Source organism: Chionomys nivalis, chromosome 3 (assembly GCF_950005125.1).
Source record: "Chionomys nivalis chromosome 3, mChiNiv1.1, whole genome shotgun sequence".
Lineage (NCBI taxonomy): Eukaryota > Metazoa > Chordata > Mammalia > Rodentia > Cricetidae > Chionomys > Chionomys nivalis.
In genome coordinates, this window is record NC_080088.1 from 99457540 (window position 1) to 99477925 (window position 20386).

At 50.8% G+C, this 20386-nt stretch overlaps 1 protein-coding gene across 3 annotated transcripts in view; it reads left to right on the forward strand.

The window, feature by feature from the left end:
* Limk1 (LIM domain kinase 1) overlaps positions 1-20386 on the forward strand; it is a 31352-nt gene continuing 10966 nt past the window's right edge. For 2 of the 3 annotated variants that reach the window (XM_057765130.1, XM_057765129.1), the window contains exons 1-7: positions 1-289; positions 2032-2128; positions 13969-14107; positions 14324-14433; positions 16140-16346; positions 17529-17634; positions 17749-17915. In XM_057765130.1, coding sequence (XP_057621113.1) covers positions 235-289; positions 2032-2128; positions 13969-14107; positions 14324-14433; positions 16140-16346; positions 17529-17634; positions 17749-17915 — 881 coding nt within the window. In that variant the 5' untranslated portion in view covers positions 1-234. Of the gene's footprint in view, positions 290-2031; positions 2129-9024; positions 9111-13968; positions 14108-14323; positions 14434-16139; positions 16347-17528; positions 17635-17748; positions 17916-20386 lie in introns of those variants that run through there. The other variant, XM_057765131.1, reaches the window with a different exon arrangement.

The window sequence follows — 20386 nt, forward strand, 5'->3', positions numbered from 1 at the left end:
CCCGGCCCGCCCCTCCGCGCTCCTCAGGCGGCGGCAGCGCGGAGCCGGTGTCCCCAAGCCGGGCGTGGGAGTGCAGCGCGTCGGCATCGCCGAGCCCGGAGCGGAGCGCTCGGCTCCGGCCCCGCGCTCCCCGCCTCCCGCCTTCCCGGGCCGGCGGCGGGCGAGCTCGCGGGCCCGGCCCCAGCTCTCCGGTGCCCCGCCGGTTGCCGGCTGTCCCCGCCCCCCGCCGAGTGCATGAGGTTGACGCTACTTTGTTGCACCTGGAGGGAAGAACGTATGGGAGAGGAAGGTGCGCGGGGCTGGGGGTCGGGGGAGGGGAGCCGGGAGTATTGGAGGGGCCCGAGGAGCTGCAAGGCCGCGCCCCTGCCTCCTAGGGACGCGCCTGTCCTACCGAAGCCCGCAGGCCATTCTATGTCACCCTCCCACCCTCTTTCTCTCTTCCTTGGCCCCGGGATGAGCTGCTGTCTTGCGGATGGAGGAAGCTCCTCTTCTCCTACCCTATCCTGTCTTCACCCATCTCCCAGGTTACTGTTCATCCAGCACCTACCTTAGTCCCTAGTTCTCTGTCCCACCCTGGTCCTCGCTCTTCGGTGGAGGGGGGGGGGGGCACCTTTTGATCCAGTTTGATCCGGGAGAGCCAAACGACAGCAACCACGGACCTGAGATGCAGACTCGCGTTTGCGGGACTCACTGACCTTGAACCAGTCACTAACACCCGGAGCCTCAGTTTCCCCACTATTGCAGTTCGGAACTAGATGAATTGGGGGACGGGGCAAAAATAAAAAAAAAAATAAAAAATAAAGCACTGGAAAGGTAGACACACTGGATCCGGTGACAGAATGCTGCAGAGGTCTCTACCACCGCCAGTTCTGTCATACCGTGACCTCCCGTTTCCCCTGTACCAATCCTAGTATTCTAGTATTCATTTGATCAGTCTTGGCTAGAGTCCTGCCTCACTGAGAGGACCCCAGGCTTGGAGCCGCACTACAGTTGGGGTTCAGAGGCCTCTGAGATTCCCTCAGCCTGGATCAGTCAGGGATCTCCCCTAGGTTTCTTTCTCAAAGCCCGCACAGTAGGGTCATCTGGTCAAAGACAGGTTCTGGTCTCTCCAGCCCTGTTCTGCCTCCCACTCACACATATCCCTAAAGCCCTGTTGGGGGCATAGGCCCACGGGCACTTACACTACTTTGGGTACCTGAAGAGATGAAGGCTTCCGAGCCTGGCTCTGTGTCAAGAGGAGAGGTCCCCTCTCTGCAGCTGAGATTTCGGAGTCTGTAGAATGAAGAAGAACAGGCCGAGGCTATTTTGCAGGGCCCACCAGCTCCAGGGGTGCAAGGTCCCGGGGATGACTAAGCATGTATAGTGGCTGCCTTAAAGAACTGCCAGAGTGTCTGGCTTCGCAGTCCTGGCCCCTCATCCCAGTTCAACGAAAGCTACCACCTTTGGGTTTCCTCCCCTGCTACTTCTAATCTGAGATGGACCAGCCAAGCTCTGCCAGTCCTTGCCCCTTTCCACACTTCTTCCTGGGCAGGCGGGCAGAAGAGGCTGTCACGAAAGTGCCACCCTCCACCTTGTTTCTAAATTCTGTCTTCTTTCTCCCCGTTTACACTTGCTGTCTCTGAAGGGAGCACCTCTGTTCTCCTCTACATGTTCCAGATGGGTCCAGAGAGGCTTGGCGACTTAGTGTCCAGGCAGGACTCTGAGATTGCCATCCTTTATCCTCTCACCGGGCATTCGTCCTGTGGAGAAAGGTTCAGTGTGTGAGCACTAAGTCTGACTGCCGTGAGCTGGGCATGCTAGACCTCCTGCAAACTACCCTCTTAAAAATGGTTCCTTACAGCCGGGCGGTGGTGGCGCACGCCTTTAATCCCAGCACTCGGGAGGCAGAGGCAGGCGGATCTCTGTGAGTTCGAGACCAGCCTGGTCTACAGAGCTAGGTCCAGGACAGGCTCCAAAGCCACAGAGAAACCCTGTCTCGAAAAAACCAAAAAAAAAAAAAATGGTTCCTTACTTGTTTTCTACCCCAAGCAGGAAGCGAGTTGCCTGTGTGTGCGAGCTGTGGCCAGAAGATCTATGACGGCCAGTACCTCCAGGCCCTGAACGCTGACTGGCATGCAGACTGCTTCAGGTAAGATGCGCTGGCCAACGGGTGGGTGCCCTCAGCAAGGCCCGCCTGTGACTTGGATGTTTCTCCTAGTACTGTCCTTGCCTGTTATCTCTAGTGGATCCTCAGCCTGTTTCTTAAAACAAGGAGCTTGCTTTTTCTATGGTATGTATGTTTGTTGTTGCGTTGTTATATTGAGGGGGGCACATATGCATTTCAGGAGCACATTGTGCATGGAGGTCAGAGGACAGATTTTGAGAGTCACTTCTCAACTCCACCTTGTTAAGGCTGCGTCTGGCACTGTGCAGCTAATTCAGGCTAGCAGTTTTGAGAGCTTCCAGATGATTCTCCTGTCGTTTCCTCCCATCGGAAGTAGGAGAGCTGAGATTATTGGTGCTTGCCACTGTATCTAGCTTTACCTTTACCTACTAAATTATCTCCATTTGTGTGTTTACATATTATATACATAGATACACACATAGACGTGTGTGTGTGTGTGTGTGTGTGTGTGTTTTATCCAGGCTGGCTTGGAACCCCTGGGCTCAAGCAGTTCACCTGCCTCAGCCTCGACGGTATCTAAGACTACAAGTACATGCTTCCATACCTCAGCTTGTCTAGTAGACTTTAAATCCTACTTAGGAGCTAAGGATGTATTGGTTGGTAGAGTACTTGACTAGCATGCATGCAGCCCTAGGTTTGATCCCCAGCACCACATAAACCAGACATGGTAACACATGCCTGTAAAGCCAGCGCTTAGGAGATGATGGAAGGTTAGAAATCCAAGCTCCTCCTCAGCTGTGTAGTGAGTTCAAACAAACAAAATCCTCCTTAGGTGACTTACATTTAAGGTGATTTATATTCTACGTCAGTAGTTATACAGTATTGTTTATGGAATAATAAAAAAAGTCCAGCTATACCACGTTCAGGTGTAGTTGTGTGTGTGTATGTTTGTGTGCAGGTACACATACATGTATGTGGGGGCCAGAGGTAGATAGCAGGTGGGTTCCTCTGTTGCCCTCCACTGTACTTTTTGAGGCAGGGTCCCCCACTGAATCTGGAGTTCACTGGTTTGCCTAGACTAGCTAACCGGTGAGATCTAGGAATCCTCCCATCTCCACATTGCCCCCTCCAACTCCAGTGCTGGAGTTACAGATGCGTGTTGAGCTTTTTTTTTTTTTTTTTTTTTTTTTTTTAATGGGTGCTGGGGATCTGACTGAATTTGGGCAAACACTTTCCAGCTGAGCATTTCCCCACCCCACCCCATGCCAGGATGCATTTTTTTTTTGTTGTTGTTTTATTTTGTTTTTCAGTCTGAAGCTGGTAGAATTCACCAAGAGGAACCCATAGAGGAGCGGGAACAGGCAGAAGAGGAGGGATAGGGCAACCTGCCCTAGCTTCCCTGAGCTCTCCTGCTGCAGGGAGGGGAAAGACACACCAGCTCTCAAGGGAATCCTAGCCACTGTCCCTAGATAACTGGCTATACACATGTGTCAGCCAGTGAAAACAGCCCTGGCCTCTAGCTGTACACAGAACATGGCTGTGGTCAAAGACTCAGTAGAGAAGTGGGCACCTAGAGGTGTCCCAGAGTCCCACTAGGAGCATTCCAAGAAACAGAGGAAAGATACGCAAGGCAACCTTGTGCTATATCCTGAGTTCAAGGCCAGCCTGAGCTACCTGAGACCCTGTTTCAAACAGAAGACTAAGGCGGCCTTTTCTAACACTGAGGATTCTGAACACTTTGCATAGTTAGATACTAGTTGTATCTCCAAAGAAAAATTGGGGCACAGAGAGGTTTGTGTTTCTGCCTGAAGTCACATGACCAGGAAGCACTAGGAATACACAGTGCCCACTACTCTGAGGCCAGAAGAAAGGCAGACAACACATCCAGGGATTCAAAACATATGCTCAGGGGCTGGAGAGATGGCTCAGCGGTTAAGAGCATTGCCTGCTCTTCCAAAGGTCCTGAGTTCAATTCCCAGCAACCACATGGTGGCTCACAACCATCTGTAAAGAGGTCTGGCGCCCTCTTCTGGCCTGCAGGCATACACGCAGACAGAATATTGTATACATAATAAATAAATAAACATTTAAAAAAAAAAAAACATATGCTCAGAAGGTCTCTCAGGGAGGCCCACGAGGGGATCTTGACACGCAAAAAGACCATTCACTCAGGGAGACAAGACTGGGGACTATTGGTGGTGAAAAAGTCAAGGGATGCAGTTAGGAGACCAAATAGAGACTGAGCTGGCGTGGGCATTGAATGTCAGTGTTAGGCCCTTCTGAAGACAATAGAGAGGCAGCAGACAGCTAGCTGGGCAGCCTGCTGTTTATTGAAAATTGTCATTCTAGTGGGCAGATGGCGCAACTTGGCAGGACGAGACTGTTCGTAGTTCAGGGGTCTGTCTCATAAGCCTGACTTAGGATCGTGACTGAGGAGGGAGGATCTCTGATAAGGAGGGGCTGATAGACGACTGGGGAGTCCACTTAGCCTGAGGACCTGAGTTCCATCCCCAGAACCCCCAGATGAAAGGGTATACATGTATAGTCCCAGAACTGGGGAAGTAGTGTTGTGTGATAAACTCTTCCTATGGAGATGCAACTCACATGTCTACTCACGGCATATAGGGAACCCACGACAGACCAAATGCGGATACCACCAAAGTACAACTTGGAGAATCAACGAGTTATTGGAGTTATTTACAGAAAAATATGGTTGAAGGGTTACTTACAGGAGCAGAAGTGATTCAAGACAGCTGCATCACCAAAGCCCCGTATGGGTGATACTCTCAAAGCTGGGAACCTGGAGCACACTGCACAGCCTGCAGGCAGCTCAACAGGTGGGAAAGTGTCCTTTCCAGGAGTATTTATCGGTCTTAACCTCTGTCCAGGCAGCTAGTTTTGTCCGAGAGTTTCATTACATGTCTAAGAGTCATCTTTGCAGCTTGGGTTTGCTCTTCCAAGAGGAATTCAGCTTTTATTGCTTACTGGGGGAGAGGAGGGGGAAGGTAGTGAATCTGGTCAGTTTCAGGGACTTCCTGAAGCCATTTTCAATTGTTTGCCTTTCTGCCTAAGGAGCTTCCTGAAGGAGGGAATGTTGAATCTCTGAGGAAACTCTTACACCACAGGTGGAGACAAATCCTTGGGCTTACTGCAGGCCAACCTGGTCAGCCATACCTACGTGTGTGCTCACTCCCATGCCATGGTGGTTTGCATGTGGATAACTTGTTATCAGAGGTTGGCTGTAGGCATCTCCCTTCCCACCATGTCTTTGAGGATCAGACTCAGGTGGTCAGGTTGGCAGCAACTGCCTTTACTCACTGAGCCACCTTGCCACCCTCTACCTGGCTTTTTTGAGATAAGGTCTCTCTCTGAAGCTAGAGCTTGCCATTTCAGCTAGGCTGGCTAGCTGGTGAACCCTCAAGGTGGTCCTGTGTCCACCCATCCACACTGGGATACAGATGTCTCCCATTGTTCCAGCTTTACATGGATGCTGGGGATCTGAATTCGGGTCCTCATGCTTGCACTGAGCCCACTGAGCCATCTCTCCAGTCCTCAAGCATTCTTTAGTATTAATCCAGCCTCTACCATAACCATCAAGGGTATATTTGCCTATTCTCATGTGAGAAATAGGGATTCGGCCACAGCAAGTACCTCAGTGAAGGTTGTCACTGCTTGAAGTGGCATCTGACTGTCTCTTACACCTTATGTACCTCTGCAGAGCTGAATGGGCTCTTTTAAGGGTGCTGATGAGCAGCAGGTCTGCACTGGGGAAAGGATAGCTGTTGTCAAAAGAGTTGGGGGGCAGGATAGTTATGCCTGTTGCTTTAGTAACATTAGAATTGCAATAGGGCCAAAAAGAATCAAGGGATTGTCTTTAGGGGACCCTGTAACTGGCAGGGAAGGAAGATAGGAGAGAGTCCCAAGGGTAGTCCCTCTCTGTTGCAGCACTGGAGGGAGGCAAGGGTCCCTGGCTTTGGACAACCCACTCCATAACACCAAGAGAGGGGTGAGACCCAGCTGGGGAATGTGGGGAGCAAGCATGTTCAGCTGTCTCTGAAGTGGAGGGACACAAGGACCCCAAAGTGAGGAAGGGCCCACAGGCAGTGTGACCCACAGCTTCCATATCGTAGTCAGAAAACCCAGATCCATCCTTCCCTACCTCCTCACCTACAGTCAGAGCCTGGATCCCTACCTGCCTATAGTCAGCCTAGATCCTCCTGTCTCTGCTTTCTCTCCTACAGCCAAAGTCCAGATCCTTACCTCCACACCTCCCTGCCTGTCATCTAAACCTGGATCCCTCCTCACCCTCCCATTCATCATCAGAGCCTGGATCCCCATCACTGCCTCCCCATACCCGGCCCAGGGGTGTATGCTCACTCACCGAAGCTGGGTAAAACTAAAGTGTCCTGCCCCACACAGTTAGGAAAACAGCTACGAGAAAGATCACAGCTGCCCTAACTCTCCACAGGACACCTGAGGCTCCATTTCCAATGACACAAACCTCTTAGTGACATTGAAACCTTTGTTCCCTTTGCCATTGATAAAACTGCTATAGCAGGAGGGCTGTGTGACAGGACTGGACAGCCCACTTCTCAGCCACAAGGTGGGGGACGGCTTCATGAATTATCCCACTCCCTGCCTTCCTTGCCTTTCTGCATGCCCTTCCAGGTGGAGTCCCCGGGGGCCTCTGAGTCAGCCGCTCTCAAGCACCTGTCCTCCACAGGCCCCTCAGGACAACCTGCAAGTCAAGTGCTGTTACTGAAGCAGTTTGACTGATGAGGAAACAGGCACAGAGGTCACTTACGTGTCCAAGGCCTCCCACGGGGCTTAACTGCAAAGCCTGCCCTATGTAACCTGTGTCCTCAGGACTGTGTCCCGCCCCTCCCAGACGTGGTCTCCTGCCTTCTAGCAGGAAAGCTAGGGAAGAGACAGAGCAGTGTCAGAGGCCAGAGACAGCCCTCCAAGGAGGTGACAGTTAAACAGAGTGGAAGGAAGTGAGGGAGGAACTCAGCGTGCCTGCAGGCACTGAGGTGGGACAGGGACGTGATAGCTCTGGCTGGGGATCATCTAGGGCCCTGCAGGACTGACTTATAGTGGGGCTGCCATAGAATCACCCAGCCTTGGGTTTTGTTTTTTCGTCCGCTCCCCCACCCCCCACCCCTGCCGCCATGCTGGCGACCAAACCCAGGACCCTGGGCTTGCTAGGCAAACCCTCTGCTATATCTCTAACCACTAATGTTTATATAAGGGGGGGAGCATCTGGAGTAATCTCTCAGTGATAGATATATTATTGACCTAGAATGCTTGTCCCCAGAGCTAAGGGGAAATTTACTTTTATCTGTTTATAATAAAACAACACATTTCTTAATTCGGGAGGGAGGGTTGGACTGAACCCAGGCCTCATGGATACCAGGGAAAAGCCCTATTACTGTGCCATGTCCCAGCCTTCCAGCTGTATCAATGTGTGTCTAGGGCAGCAGTTCTCAACCTGTACGTCGCAGCCCCTTTGGGGGTCACATACCAGATACTTATATTACGATTCATAACAGTAACAAATGACATTGATGAAGTAGCAACAGAAATCGTTTTACTGTTGGGGTCACCACAACATGAACTGTATTAAAGGGGCGCAGCATTAAGAAGGTTGAGAAGCACTGGGTCAGGGGGAGCTGGAGGAACCTGCGGAAGGTTCCCTGGCTATGCGTCCTCTCTGAGTTCTCTGATTGAGTGCTTGTGCCCCTGACCTGGAGTAAATCCTGGGCTGGTCTACCAGGAAGGCCTTAGATGCTGTGTCAGATGCCTGCTGAGCCAGGACACGTGTTTTCTGAAGATGCTCTCTGTTGACAGCTCTGGACCTGTGAGCATTAGCCCTGGGGTTTCATCCTTACCCACTGCCACACTTCCTGTTGGCTCTGCCTCCCAGAAGATTAGGTCCAGTTTTCCGGGACCCAGCTGCTACTCCTGTATGCCATGCCTGCAGGGTCCTTTTCCCAAAAGCCTTGAGTGCACAATTCCTAGAGATTTTGTAGCTTGGGTAATCTCCCTGGAGGCTGGGTGGGGTAGCCCTGAGCAAGGAACAGTGAAAGAGTGGTGTGCTGGTAGTGCAGCCGCAGCTGGGAGAAAGCACTCAGTGGCTCAGTCGAGGAACCTCCCTGTAAGGAGCTGAGCTAACATGGGAAGTTGGCCTCTGTTCCCTTGGGGACAGCACCGGAAGAAGCAGCTGCTCTGGTGCTTTCTGTCCCTAGAGAGACCCAAGCCCTCAGTGCCTTGTCCAGGAAGAGACCAAGGAACACACAGGATTCCCTTCTCCAGATCGAGAGGACTAGGAACAGAGTAGTGCAGTTAGAGCCTAGATCCCTCCCTGCCTCCCTAATTGGTGTCAGCGCGCGCCTACATCCCTTCTCCCTGTCTCTAGCCAAAGCCCTCCTTCCCACCTTTAGGGGGGTGGGTGAGGGGGGGTTGCAGGCAGGTCAGTTCCCTCCCTTCCCACCTTCTTTCTTAGAGTCAGAGCCTAGGTCCCTTCTCCCTGCCTCTTTACCTGGGCTTGTAGCCTGAACCATTCCTTTTCACTTCTCTGCCTGTAGTCCTATCCTAACCTAGATCCCTCCTTTCCTAACTCCCCATGTATAGTCAGAACCTAGATCCTTCCCTGCCTTCCCCTCTGCGTACGTTCAGAATGGAGACCACTCTTTGCTTACTCCTACCTGATTAGAGCTAGATCTCTCCCTCGCGCCCTCCTCCAAAGCCCAAGCAGAAAGCACATTGGCTGCTTCCTGTCACAGGCTGAGAAAGAGTCCTTCCTCACCCACACAGCTGCCTCCTCCCCTGTGGTGTGGCCACACAGGCCCTACCCCCTGCAGCCTCCAATCCTGAGTCCCTGTAGTAGGATGGGGAAGCTCTGGCCAGGCCGCCCACGGGCTCGTACAGGCCTCCAGAGCCTTCTGTAATTGCAGAGGATGCTACCAGCCTTGGCTCTGAGAAGAATCCGCTACCTCCGTGGGGCTAAGTAAGTAGAAAGCCCCTTCCCTACCTGTCCTGGGTCCCTGGCTTAGAGAGGCTGGGGCTGAAGGTGGAGGGAGCTAAAGGACAGGCCCATCTGGGGATGACTGTGGGGCAGAACTGAAACTCTCCGATCAGGTCTACCGGCTGTGGGGACTCAGGCCATTGCTGAGCTTTTGGGCCATCTGGTACCTTCTCCCAGTGAGCCTGACCTTCCAACTGCTCACTCTTTCACCCTGGTGTCCTGGAATGAGGTGGGAGGAGCCTCATACCTGTCCCTGTGACACACTTGGCCCAGGCTCTCTTGCCACAGAGCCCCATACACCTGTTTTCTCCGCAGGGTCCTCTCCTCCTGCCCCAGCCTGGCTCTGCTAGAGAAGACCCGGGACATTCTAGTTAGGAGTTCTACCTGGCTGACCCTGTGTGCTACCTAATGGACCTTCCTCTCTTGACATGGAGGGCTCTTTCTGAGATAGAATCTTATATATCCCAAACTGACCTCAAATTGGCCAGGTAGCCCAGAATGACCTCAGACTCCTGATCCTCCTGCCTCCACCTCCCAAGTCCTGGGATTACAGTGGTGCTGGGGATGGAACCAGGGCTTTCTGATTGTGAAGCAAGCACTCTACTGTTTGACCCACGTGCCCAGCCCATCTCAACATGCATTGTGAGACCCAAGCTGATGGCTCCGCCCGCTGGCGGCTCCTCTTTCCCCCTTATCCGGCCGCTGTCAGGATGTAGGCTAAGGATTAAGGGGCTGGACAGGTCAGAAGCTCCTTTGTACCTTCTGTTGGCAAAAGTCTTTTGAAGCCTGGGGCCAGCCACTAACACCTTTGTGTGAGCCCAAGTAAAGCCTTAACCGCTCTAAACAGAGACAGAAGCCATGCATAGTAGGACACACCTGTCATCCCAGCATTGGAGAGGTAGAGGCAGAAGGATGGGGAACTCAGGGTCAGGCTGGGGATGTGTCTAGCTTGCATGAATCCTTAGGTTCCTGTCCCCAGCATGGACAAACTAAGGTTCAAGGCACTTTCCTGTAATCCCAGCACTGTGTGGTAGAAGTAGGATCAGTTCAAGGTCATCCTCTTCTACATAGTGACTTCAAGGCCAGCTTCTGCTGTATGAGACCCTCTGTCAACAGAGAGCACACAGATGACAGAGAGGTGCCTAAGCAGTACTGAGGGTGCTGGGTGGGATCAGCCCCCTCCTGAAGGTGCATTTACAGAGGCTGTGGTGCTGCTGCTGTGTAGCAGAAAGGGCCGGGAGAGGCTTCAAGGAAGTAGTGACCTGGTAGGGGATATGCTGAGCAGAACTTGTGAGCCAGTCATGGTCAGATCGCTCCCCGCAGCAGCAGTGGCGGCAGACTGTGATGAATGAGTGGGTGGAGGAGGAGCTGGGGAGTTTCCTTCTAGATGAACTTAAGAGCTTTCTCTCCCAGGGTGGGATGTACTGGTTCTGAGCCCACACCCACAGGGAGAGCAGGCTTGCAGAGGCCCTGCTTCCTGCGGCGTGACACCAGCGATGGGCGATGGGCAGACCTCTGAAACTCCTGTGACCTAGGCGTGGGACAGGAAGCAAGTCACTGATAGTGTAGGACTGGGGACCTTCTTGAAAGGACAGGATCCTTGCTGCCTCTTTGCATTTTGGGGTCCTTTCCATGGCATCTTCTATTAGGTTTGAAAACCCTAGGAGAGGCGTACTGGGGCCCTACATTCAGAGCCTCCTCCCACTGCCCAGCTCCCAGCGGTACAAAGCCCCTCCCCTATTGGAGTCTGCCTTGGACTGTTGCCAGGAGAGTTGGGCCAGTAAGCATGACATCATGACTCCTGCCCTGCACCCAGCCTCTCCTCCTCTGCTCTCTGACTCCCCCAGGACACCTCATCAGGCCCCTTTCCTGAGTACATCCCCACCCACTTACAACTGAATTCTGACATTTTGTGTTCCCCAGCTTGAGCCCCTCCCTGCAGGCCAAACACCCAGACAGTGGGAAACAAGCTAGAATCTTCTTAAAGGAACAGTGTCGTACAGCTCTCCCTGTCCTGTTCTCAGTTCCAGTTACAGCAGGCTACTAGCACTGGGGAGTGGAGTGAACAGTCTCACCCACCTATTCTCTCCTGCACTGGTTCCCAGCACAGCACAGCTCCTCCAGGCCCCATGTGACCCATAAGCAGAACCAGCTGCATATGCAGCCCGTTCTCTGCTCAGGTGTACATTCTGGCCCAGGCATATCTAGGCACACAGAACCCTAAGCTCTCCATAGACTCACAGGAGAGTCCCAGTCCCACCAAGATGCTTGGACCAGGAGAAGCCAGGCACCTAGTTTACCGGCAAAGACTCTCTCTCTCTCTCTCTCTCTCTCTCTCTCTCTCTCTCTCTCTCTCTCTCTCTCTCTCTCTCTCTCTCTCTCTCTCTCCCTGCCCTTCAGCCCCTACCCCAGCCTCCCTGGTTGTCTCTTAGACTAAGATGGACTGCTGGCTTTGATGACCCTGCACTGGTTTCCTGAGGAAAGACAGGGACATAGATTTAATGGTAGGTGGTAGCAAGAACTGAGCTGATCCCTGGGCATTCTCATGAAGGCCTAGGGCTGCTGAGCTTTGGGGAGATACAGCATCCTGCATCTTCACTGGCAGGATCCTGTCTCTGCATCCTGAGCCCAATACCTACTTCATACCTTAACGAGACAGGATAGCCAGTGCTCCCCTTTAGGTATTTGTTTGGGTTTTTCATTTATTTTCCTTTTTGTTTTGGGTTGGTATTTTCCCAGTGTCCCGACTGGTCTGTAGTCTGGTGTTGAATGCCCATAGATCCACCTGCCTCTGCCTCCCATGTGCTAAAGCAGGAAGGTGCTGACATTCAGGTCTAAAGGGTTAAGTAAGACCTCTGCACTCCTAGAGGAGAAAGCCAACTGATCCATGTATGAGGCCTGTGGTCTGCTTCACGCTCTCCATGTTCCCAGCCTCTGTTCCTCTATCCATCTGGCTGGTGACCAAGAACAAGTCACCTTCCTTCTGAGCCATCTTCTTTGCATGAGAGGAGACAAGGACCTGGATTAGAAGCTGCTCTTGCCTCTTGAGGTTAGCAGGTGAGCCAGATCCTCCAGCCCATCTAGGCAGAGCTGAAATGGATGGCTGTACAGGGAGCTGGGCGAGGTGACACCTTTAATCCCGGTGCTAAGGAGGAAGAAGCAGGCAGATATCTGTGAGTTCAAGGCACTCATGGTCTACATAGAAAGTTGTAGGACCGCCAGGGCTATATAGAGAGACCCTGTCTCCAAAACAAAAAGGGAAAAAGCTGTAGGGGATGAAGCAGCTAGACTGCTCAGCTGGTCCCAGGTAAAGAGGCTGGTCCCAAGAACCTGATGAACTGAGTTCAAGCCCCAGAACTCCTGTAAGAGTCCAGGGGGAGAACTGATTTCTCAGAGTCCTGTGATCGCTGCATGTACACTGAGGCTCGTACCCCCACACACAAGTAGGGTCTTACCATGAAACCCTGACTGTCCAGGGACAGGCTGTGTAGACCAGGCTGGCCTCAAACTCACCATCTTCCTCTGCTTCCAAGTAGTGAGATCAGAGGTGTGTGTACAACTGTGCCCAGCCATTAATAATCATTTTTTAGACAGCGATGTGGGGGTGCAGTCCTCTCCCTGGTCTCACAGTCTGAGCTCTGGACTTGCATATAGACTTGCATATTGTGTTCATAGATACAGCTCTCTAAAACTGGAGTTCTTTCTTATTTTTCTTTTACTTTTTAAGTTTTTTTTTTTTAATTATTAATTAGAGAAAGGGTCTTACTGTGTAACCCAGCCTGGTCTGGAACTTGTCATGTAGCCCAGACTGGCCTCAAACTCACATTCCTTTCTTTTATCCTTTTTAGTGTTTATTTTATTTTATGTGTATGGGTGTTTTTCTCACATATATGCGTGTGCCTGGTACGCGCAAAGGCCGGAAGGGGATCTGACATCCTCTTCTGACATCTATTACAAATAGTTGTGAGCCACCGTCTGAATGCTAGCAATCAAGCTCAGGTCCTCTGGAAGAGCATCCAGTGCTCTTAACTACTGAGCCATTCCTCCAGCCCCTCCTTTTACTTTCGAGACAGTATTTCATGTCCCATTCTGACCTGGACTCACTGTAGAGTATATAACCAACTATGACTTGAACTCCTAACCTTCCTGCCACTGTGTCTTGAGTGCTAGAATGACAGGTAAGTGCCACTAGCCCAATACAATTCTTCGTGTGTTTGTTTGAGACAAGATCTGTGTAGCCCATGCTTACTGCAGCTCGAGATCCCTCCTCAGCCTCCCAGCTGCTGAAATGATAGCCTGCCTATGCGTCCACACCCAGCTACCTTTCTTTTACTCTTTTTTTTTTTTTTTTAATTTTTTTTCTTTGGGTTTTCAAGACAGGGTTTCCTCGTGTAGCCCTGGCTGTCCTGGAACTCTGTAGATCAGGCTGGCATCAAACTCAGAGATCCGCCTGCCTCTGCCTCCTGAATACTGGGATTAAAGCCATGTGCCATCACTGCCTGGCTATTTTTTTTGGGGGGGGCAGGATTTTGTGTATGCTAGGCAAGCTCCCCACCAACAGAAGTACATCTCCAGCCCCTACTTTGTTTCAATTTTCTAAAAGCAAAAGCCAAAGATAAATACCTGTATGTGGGGACTAGAGAGATGGCTTCAGGGTCAAAAATACTTGCTAGTTTTGCAAAGCTCCCAAGTATATATCCTAGCGGGTATCTCGTGTCCTCTGGCCTCCTCAGGCACCACACACACAGGACGAACATACAGAGAAGCAGGCGTACACCCATGAGTAAAGCTGTGAGAGAGTGTAGGTGTGGCCATCTCAGCCCTGCCCCTCTCCACCCAGGTGCTGTGAGTGTAGCACCTCCCTTTCACACCAGTACTATGAGAAGGATGGACAGCTCTTCTGCAAGAAGGACTACTGGGCCCGCTATGGCGAGTCTTGCCATGGGTGCTCTGAACACATCACCAAAGGACTGGTCATGGTGAGCCACCTTCTCCTACTTGCCCCACCTCTTGAGGTGCACATGCATTCTCTCCCTGCCACCGTCCCCTGTGCATTCTAAGCCCATTTCTTCGCCTGTTCAGATCCGTCAGTCCTCTGTCTGTCCAGGCTGCCCTGCTTCTCCCTTGAATAGAGAATGGTGGTCGGGATGGAGACTGCAGGTACCACTAAGCTGTGTTGTGTTCCCCACCTACAGGTGGCCGGGGAGCTGAAATACCACCCTGAGTGCTTCATCTGCCTCACCTGCGGAACCTTCATCGGCGATGGGGACACCTACACACTGGTGGAGCACTCGAAGCTGTACTGGTGAGTACTGTGGGCCTCTTCGAACCTAGGGGCCTGCACCTGTCATCAAGGCTGCCCTACTCGGGTTTTTATTTCCACATGGGAAAGTAGGAGAGGGCAATTGCTGTAGCTCCCTGCTACCTTGTAGACATGGCAAAAATTGTAGTGCCTGTCACCCCAGCTTTTCAGAAGGCTAATGCAAGAGGATTGTAAGTTCTAGGCCAGTCTGAGCAACTTAGTGAGACCCAGTCTCAAGAAGGAAAAAGAGAACTGAGGGTGTATCTCAGTAGTAGAGCCCCTGCCTAGAATCCCCAGTGAGGGGCTGGGGTGTGGCTCAGTGGTAGAGCCCCTGCCTAGAATCCCCCAGTGAGGGGCTGGGGTGTGGCTCAGTGGTAGAGCCCCTGCCTAGAATCCCCCAGTGAGGGGCTGGGGCGTGGCTCAGTGGTAGAGCCCCTGCCTAGAATCCCGCAGTGAAGGCTTCCAGGTCATATGTAAGGCTCTAGGTTCAGTTCTCAGTGTTATTAAAAAAGAAAGAAGATGACAAAAGCCTGAATGCCCCCACCACCAGCCCCCTTCTCTCTGCCTTTGCAGTATGGTTCTGCAGTATGGTTCTGGCGCTAGCCACAGAGCTGGCACAGAGCCTACCAGCTACAGATACTATTACCAGCAGGTCTGTTCCTGCTTCAGACACCAGCTGCACACTACCCCCCAGGGCCCTCACACACTTAAAGCAATTGGCCTCCAATCCAGTGACCCCAAGTTTGATAATTTGCTAAATGACGCACAGAACTCCAAAGGGTGCTGTGCTTTGAGTCACAGTTGCATTACAAAGGACACAGTCCAGGAGCCACCAAGTGAGGACACCTTCCATCTCTCCTCCAGCCCATCTTACGTTTACTAACCAGAATGCCACACTGAGGACCAGCATTTCATTGAGGTTTCCTTATAAGTAATCTGGCCACATGATTAAACTCTGTCTCTAGCCTGCTCCTGGGACCCAGGCTGGCTAGAAGCCCCAAGCCTTCAGTCTTGGTCCAGTCTTTGTGGGACCAGCCCTGATCTGACTCATCTCATTTGCATAGACTCAAGCATCCTCCAAGGGGCTCATAAATAACAAAGATCCCCCTGTTCCAAGGACTTAGAGTCTTTCTCCCTAGAGCCAGGACAAAATAACAGGCAAATTCTCTCTTATGAAACACCAACAAGGCTGGATTTGAGAATAACAGGACCTGATCCCAAATGGGTTTTTAATGACTTCCTCCCAAATGAGATGTATCCCCAAGGGCCTCGCCTTATCTTGGCCATCTGACAACATCACAGAATAGACAAGCCAGAATGGGGCCAGCGAGATGGCTCAGTGTGTAAAGGTGCTTGCTGCCAAGCCTAATGACCAAAGTGGTGGAAGGAGACAGCTGATTCCATTAAATTGTCCTTTAAACTACCCCCATATATATACACACACAGTTTGGCACACATGTACTTGACCAAACACGTGCATAAATAAATGTAATTTTGAAACATATAATTTTTTTTTACCACAATAACTGAAACCCAGATTTGGGAGGGCTGAGACAACTGGTCACCCAGTCCTGCCCTGAGTGTCATCACTTTGCTGGGGGAGGGGTGTGGAGGGAGGGAGAAGCCTGCTGCAGAGAAGCATGGCTGACTTCTCCCTGATACTCTTCTTCCTCTCCTCTTTGCATCCGCACTACTGACGACCTTCATAGTGGGCGCTGCTACTACCAGACTGTGATAACTCCAGTCATTGAACAGATCCTGCCAGACTCACCCGGCTCCCACCTGCCCCACACAGTCACCCTAGTGTCCATCCCAGCCTCTGCTCATGGCAAGCGAGGCCTGTCCGTCTCCATCGACCCGCCTCATGGCCCACCAGGCTGTGGCACGGAGCATTCGCACACTGTTCGAGTCCAAGGGTGAGTGGGCTGCCACGCTGGATGGGCTCTGCTGTAGCAACCTGGTTGTATTAGTTAGCCTTTTGTTGCTATAACAAAATACTCAACATAAACAACCTAAGTGAGGAAAGATTGATCTTAGCTCACAGTTCCAGAGGGTTCAGTCCATAGTCATTGAGTAAGTTTGTTCTGGCCTAAAATGCCCAGGTACTAGAAGCATGAGGAATTGAGATAAGTCAATTTACAAAAACCAGGGCTGTTAAATGACAAAGCATCAGGTAAAGATGCTTGCCGTCAAGCTTGACAGCTTGAGTTCCATTCCCAGCTCCCACAGGGTAGAGGAAAGAACCAGCTTCCGTAAGCTTAACACATACAACATCCTCATACGCATAAACACACAAGACTTGCTTATACACTTAAACATACACACACAAGACGTGCTCATACCATAAACATACACACAAGATATGCTCATACACAAACATATGCACGCACAAGACATGCTCATAGACATAAATATACTTATAAAACATGCTCATACACGTAAACATACACACACATACAAGATGTGCTCATATACATAAACATATACACACACAAGACATGCTCATACACATAAACATACACACTAAAGAAATGAATATAAAAAATAATTTTAAGTCAAACAAATGGCTGTACTTATAATCCTGGAGTTAAGGAGTTGTCCTCTTGGATCTGTGAGCAACTAATGAAACTCATTGGGCCACCCCCCCAAAAAAAAGGAAAGACATGAAAGAAGGGGGACTAATTGCAAAGACCAGAGGATCAGCAGAAGTGGAGGGAAACCATGATGGAGGTGAGTGATCAAAATGCATTATACGACACATGAAGGTGTCACAGTGAAGCCCACCATTAAGCATAGTTAATATATGCTAATAAAAAGATGAGACTGGGGCTGGGGAGATGGCTCAGTGGTTAAGAACACTGGCTCCTCTTGCAGAGAACCAGGGTTCAGTTCCCAGCACCCACATGGCGGCTCACAGCCATCTATAACTCCAGCTCCAGAGGATCCTACACCCTTGTGGCCACCTAGGTGTGATTTTCACCAAGGTGGAATCATTTCCCTCCCCACCCCATTTCTGGTCATCTTGGCTTTTGGTTTCCTATTGGGACTAAAGGGCACCCGTGGGAGGGAAACCAGTCTAATCACTGGTTTATCCCCAGAGTGGACCCCGGCTGCATGAGCCCAGATGTGAAGAATTCCATCCACGTTGGAGACCGGATCTTGGAAATCAATGGCACGCCCATCCGGAATGTGCCGCTGGACGAGGTAGGACCACAGGGACCCAAGGCTGTGGCGGGGTGGAGTGATGGAAGCAGAGCTTTCACACCTGCGCTCCACCGCCACCTCAGAACACTCACCTGGACACTCCCCTGTCCCCAGATCGACTTGCTGATCCAGGAGACCAGCCGTCTGCTCCAGCTGACCCTTGAGCATGACCCCCATGACTCTCTGGGCCACGGGCCAGGGTTGGAGCCGAGCCCCCTGGGCTCCCCAGTGCCCGCTCCCAGTGGACAGGCAGGCAGCTCTGCCCGGCAGAAACCTGTCTTGTAAGTCAACCTGCTCCTTTGCTTCTGCAGACGTTGTTCTTGGGCTGTTTCATCCTTTCCGCCCCACCATCATTGTGGTACAGGGATTTGAGAAGATGTGAGGTTAAAAAAGAAGAAACAGTGGACAGCGCTCCCACTGGGAGTTAGAGACTGTCCCAGGCAGACGGTGCCCCCAGCTGGGAGTTAGAGACTGTCCCAGGCAGACAGCGCCCCCTCTCCTCTGGGAGTTAGAGACTGTCCCAGGCAGACAGCGCCCCCTCTCCTCTGGGAGTTAGAGACTGTACCAGGCAGACAGCACCCCCCCTCCTTTGGCAGTCTTTTTTTTTCACTTTAATTATTTTGCATTGATTTATTCATTAACTTTGTGGGGGGAGGGGTACACCGAGATGGGGGGTGAAAATGCCACAGCACCTGTGTAGAGGTCAGAGGGCATCTTATAGAAGTCAGTTCTCTGCTCCTGCCTTGTGTTCAGGGAATCAAACTCAGGTTGTCAAGCTTGATGTGGTTTGTATCCACATCAAGTTTCCTGTATCCACTGAACCATCTTGCAGGCCTTCTCTCTAAATTTAAAGTGCTTAAAAGGCAAGACAGTTTTTGGCACTACTTTTCAGTAGGCAGATTAACAGAGCAGGGAGGAAATCAGTGAGGAGCAAGCGTAGATAAAACATATTTTAAGGCTGGGCTATAGGTCAGTAGTCAGAATGCTCACCTAGCATACACAGAGCTGTGGGTTCCATCCCCAGCACCACGTAAGCCAGGCGTGGTGGCACATCCCTGTAATCCCGGCTCTCAGGAGGTAGAAACAGGAAGATCAGAAGTTCAAGGTCACCCTTGGCTTCCTAGTGAGTTGGAGGCCAGCCTAGATTACATGAGACCCTATTTATTAAAAATAAATAAGAAAAAAAAGCATTTTATCACTTTGATGTGCCAATTCTTAAATTAAAAAAAAATAGTTGCATTAATACAAATAGAATTAGGCCAGGCGGTGGTGGCACATGACTTTAGCCCCAGTACTCGGGAGGCAGAGGCAGGCGCATCTCTGTGAGTTTGAGGCCAGCCTGGTCTACAGAGTGAGTTTCAGGAAAGCCAGGGCTGTTACCTAGAGAAGCCCTGTCTTGAAAAACTAAAAAAGAAAAGAAAGGGAAAAAATGTATGTATATATGTATATATTTATAGCAATATAAATAGAATTAGTACAAATTCCATTCATATGGTTGGCTGGTAGCAATATACGTCCCATTCCATCATTATAAATACTTTATTGTTCACATTTATCAGCTTCTCCTGCATTTTTGCCATTCTTTCTGGAAATTCAAAGGATGGTGCTGGGTAGGTGGCTCCATGGGTAGAAGCACTTGCTGTGCAAGCATGAGGACCCAGTTCGGATCCCAGCAGCACCATGTGAAAAGTCACACACCTGTAACCCCAGACTCCATCTCAAAAGTATGGGAGAAGGCTGGAGAGGTGGATCAGCAACTAAGAGCTAAGAGTATGCCGGGCGGTAGTGGTACACACCTTTGATCCCAGCACTCAGGAGGCAAAAGCAGGCAGATCTCTGAGTTCCAGGCCAGCCTGGTCTACACAGTGAGACTGTGTCTTGTGGGGGAATAAGAATGTGTGCATTCACTTTGGGTTGCTCACCTCTACCATTTCTAAAGCATCTGATGTCCTTTCCTGGCCTCCACAAGCGTGGTGCTCACATGCACAAATCTACACATAGATAAAATTGCATAGGATATTTAAAAATAATAAATCTAAAAAGTAGTAAGTTTGGGGCTGGAGAGATGGCTCAGAGGTTTAAGGCACTGGCTTTTCCAGAGGTCCTGAGTTCAATTCCCAGCAACCACATGGTGGCTCACAGCTATCTATAATGAGGATCCCTCTTCTGGTGTGCAGGCATACATGGAGGCTGAATGTTGATACATAATAAATAAATCTTTAAAATAAATAAGTAGTAAGGTGGAGAGTGAATAAGGAAAATACCTATCATCAATATATGGCCTCCACATGCTCATACACAAATATGCATGCACACTCACATGAAGGCATACATACAACACACAAACTACAATGTTCTACAATGGTTTCTGGCTTTTGTGCACTCTGTCTCTCTCTCTCTGTTTGCTTGTTTGAACGATTTTTAGTTTATGTGTTTGTTTCCTATGTAGCCCAGGCTGGCTTTGAACTTGTGATCTTCTTGCCTCCACCTCTGAAGTACTGTCAATTGCAAGTATGTTTGACCATAGCCAGCTGATTCTTAGTTTCTTCATTTAGTGCCTTAATAAGGAAGGCTCATTCGAAGCTTTGGAGAAAGTAGGATGCAGAGTAGTATCTTAACGTCATGAAGCAGCTAGTGATTGGTTTGGTGTCATGGGAGTGTTGGTGACAGGGCATTGGCTATGCCAGGAGACTTTGGACCCTTTTCCATGCCTTGAGGTCTCCTCTGAAGGGTTGTTGCCACACAATGGTGT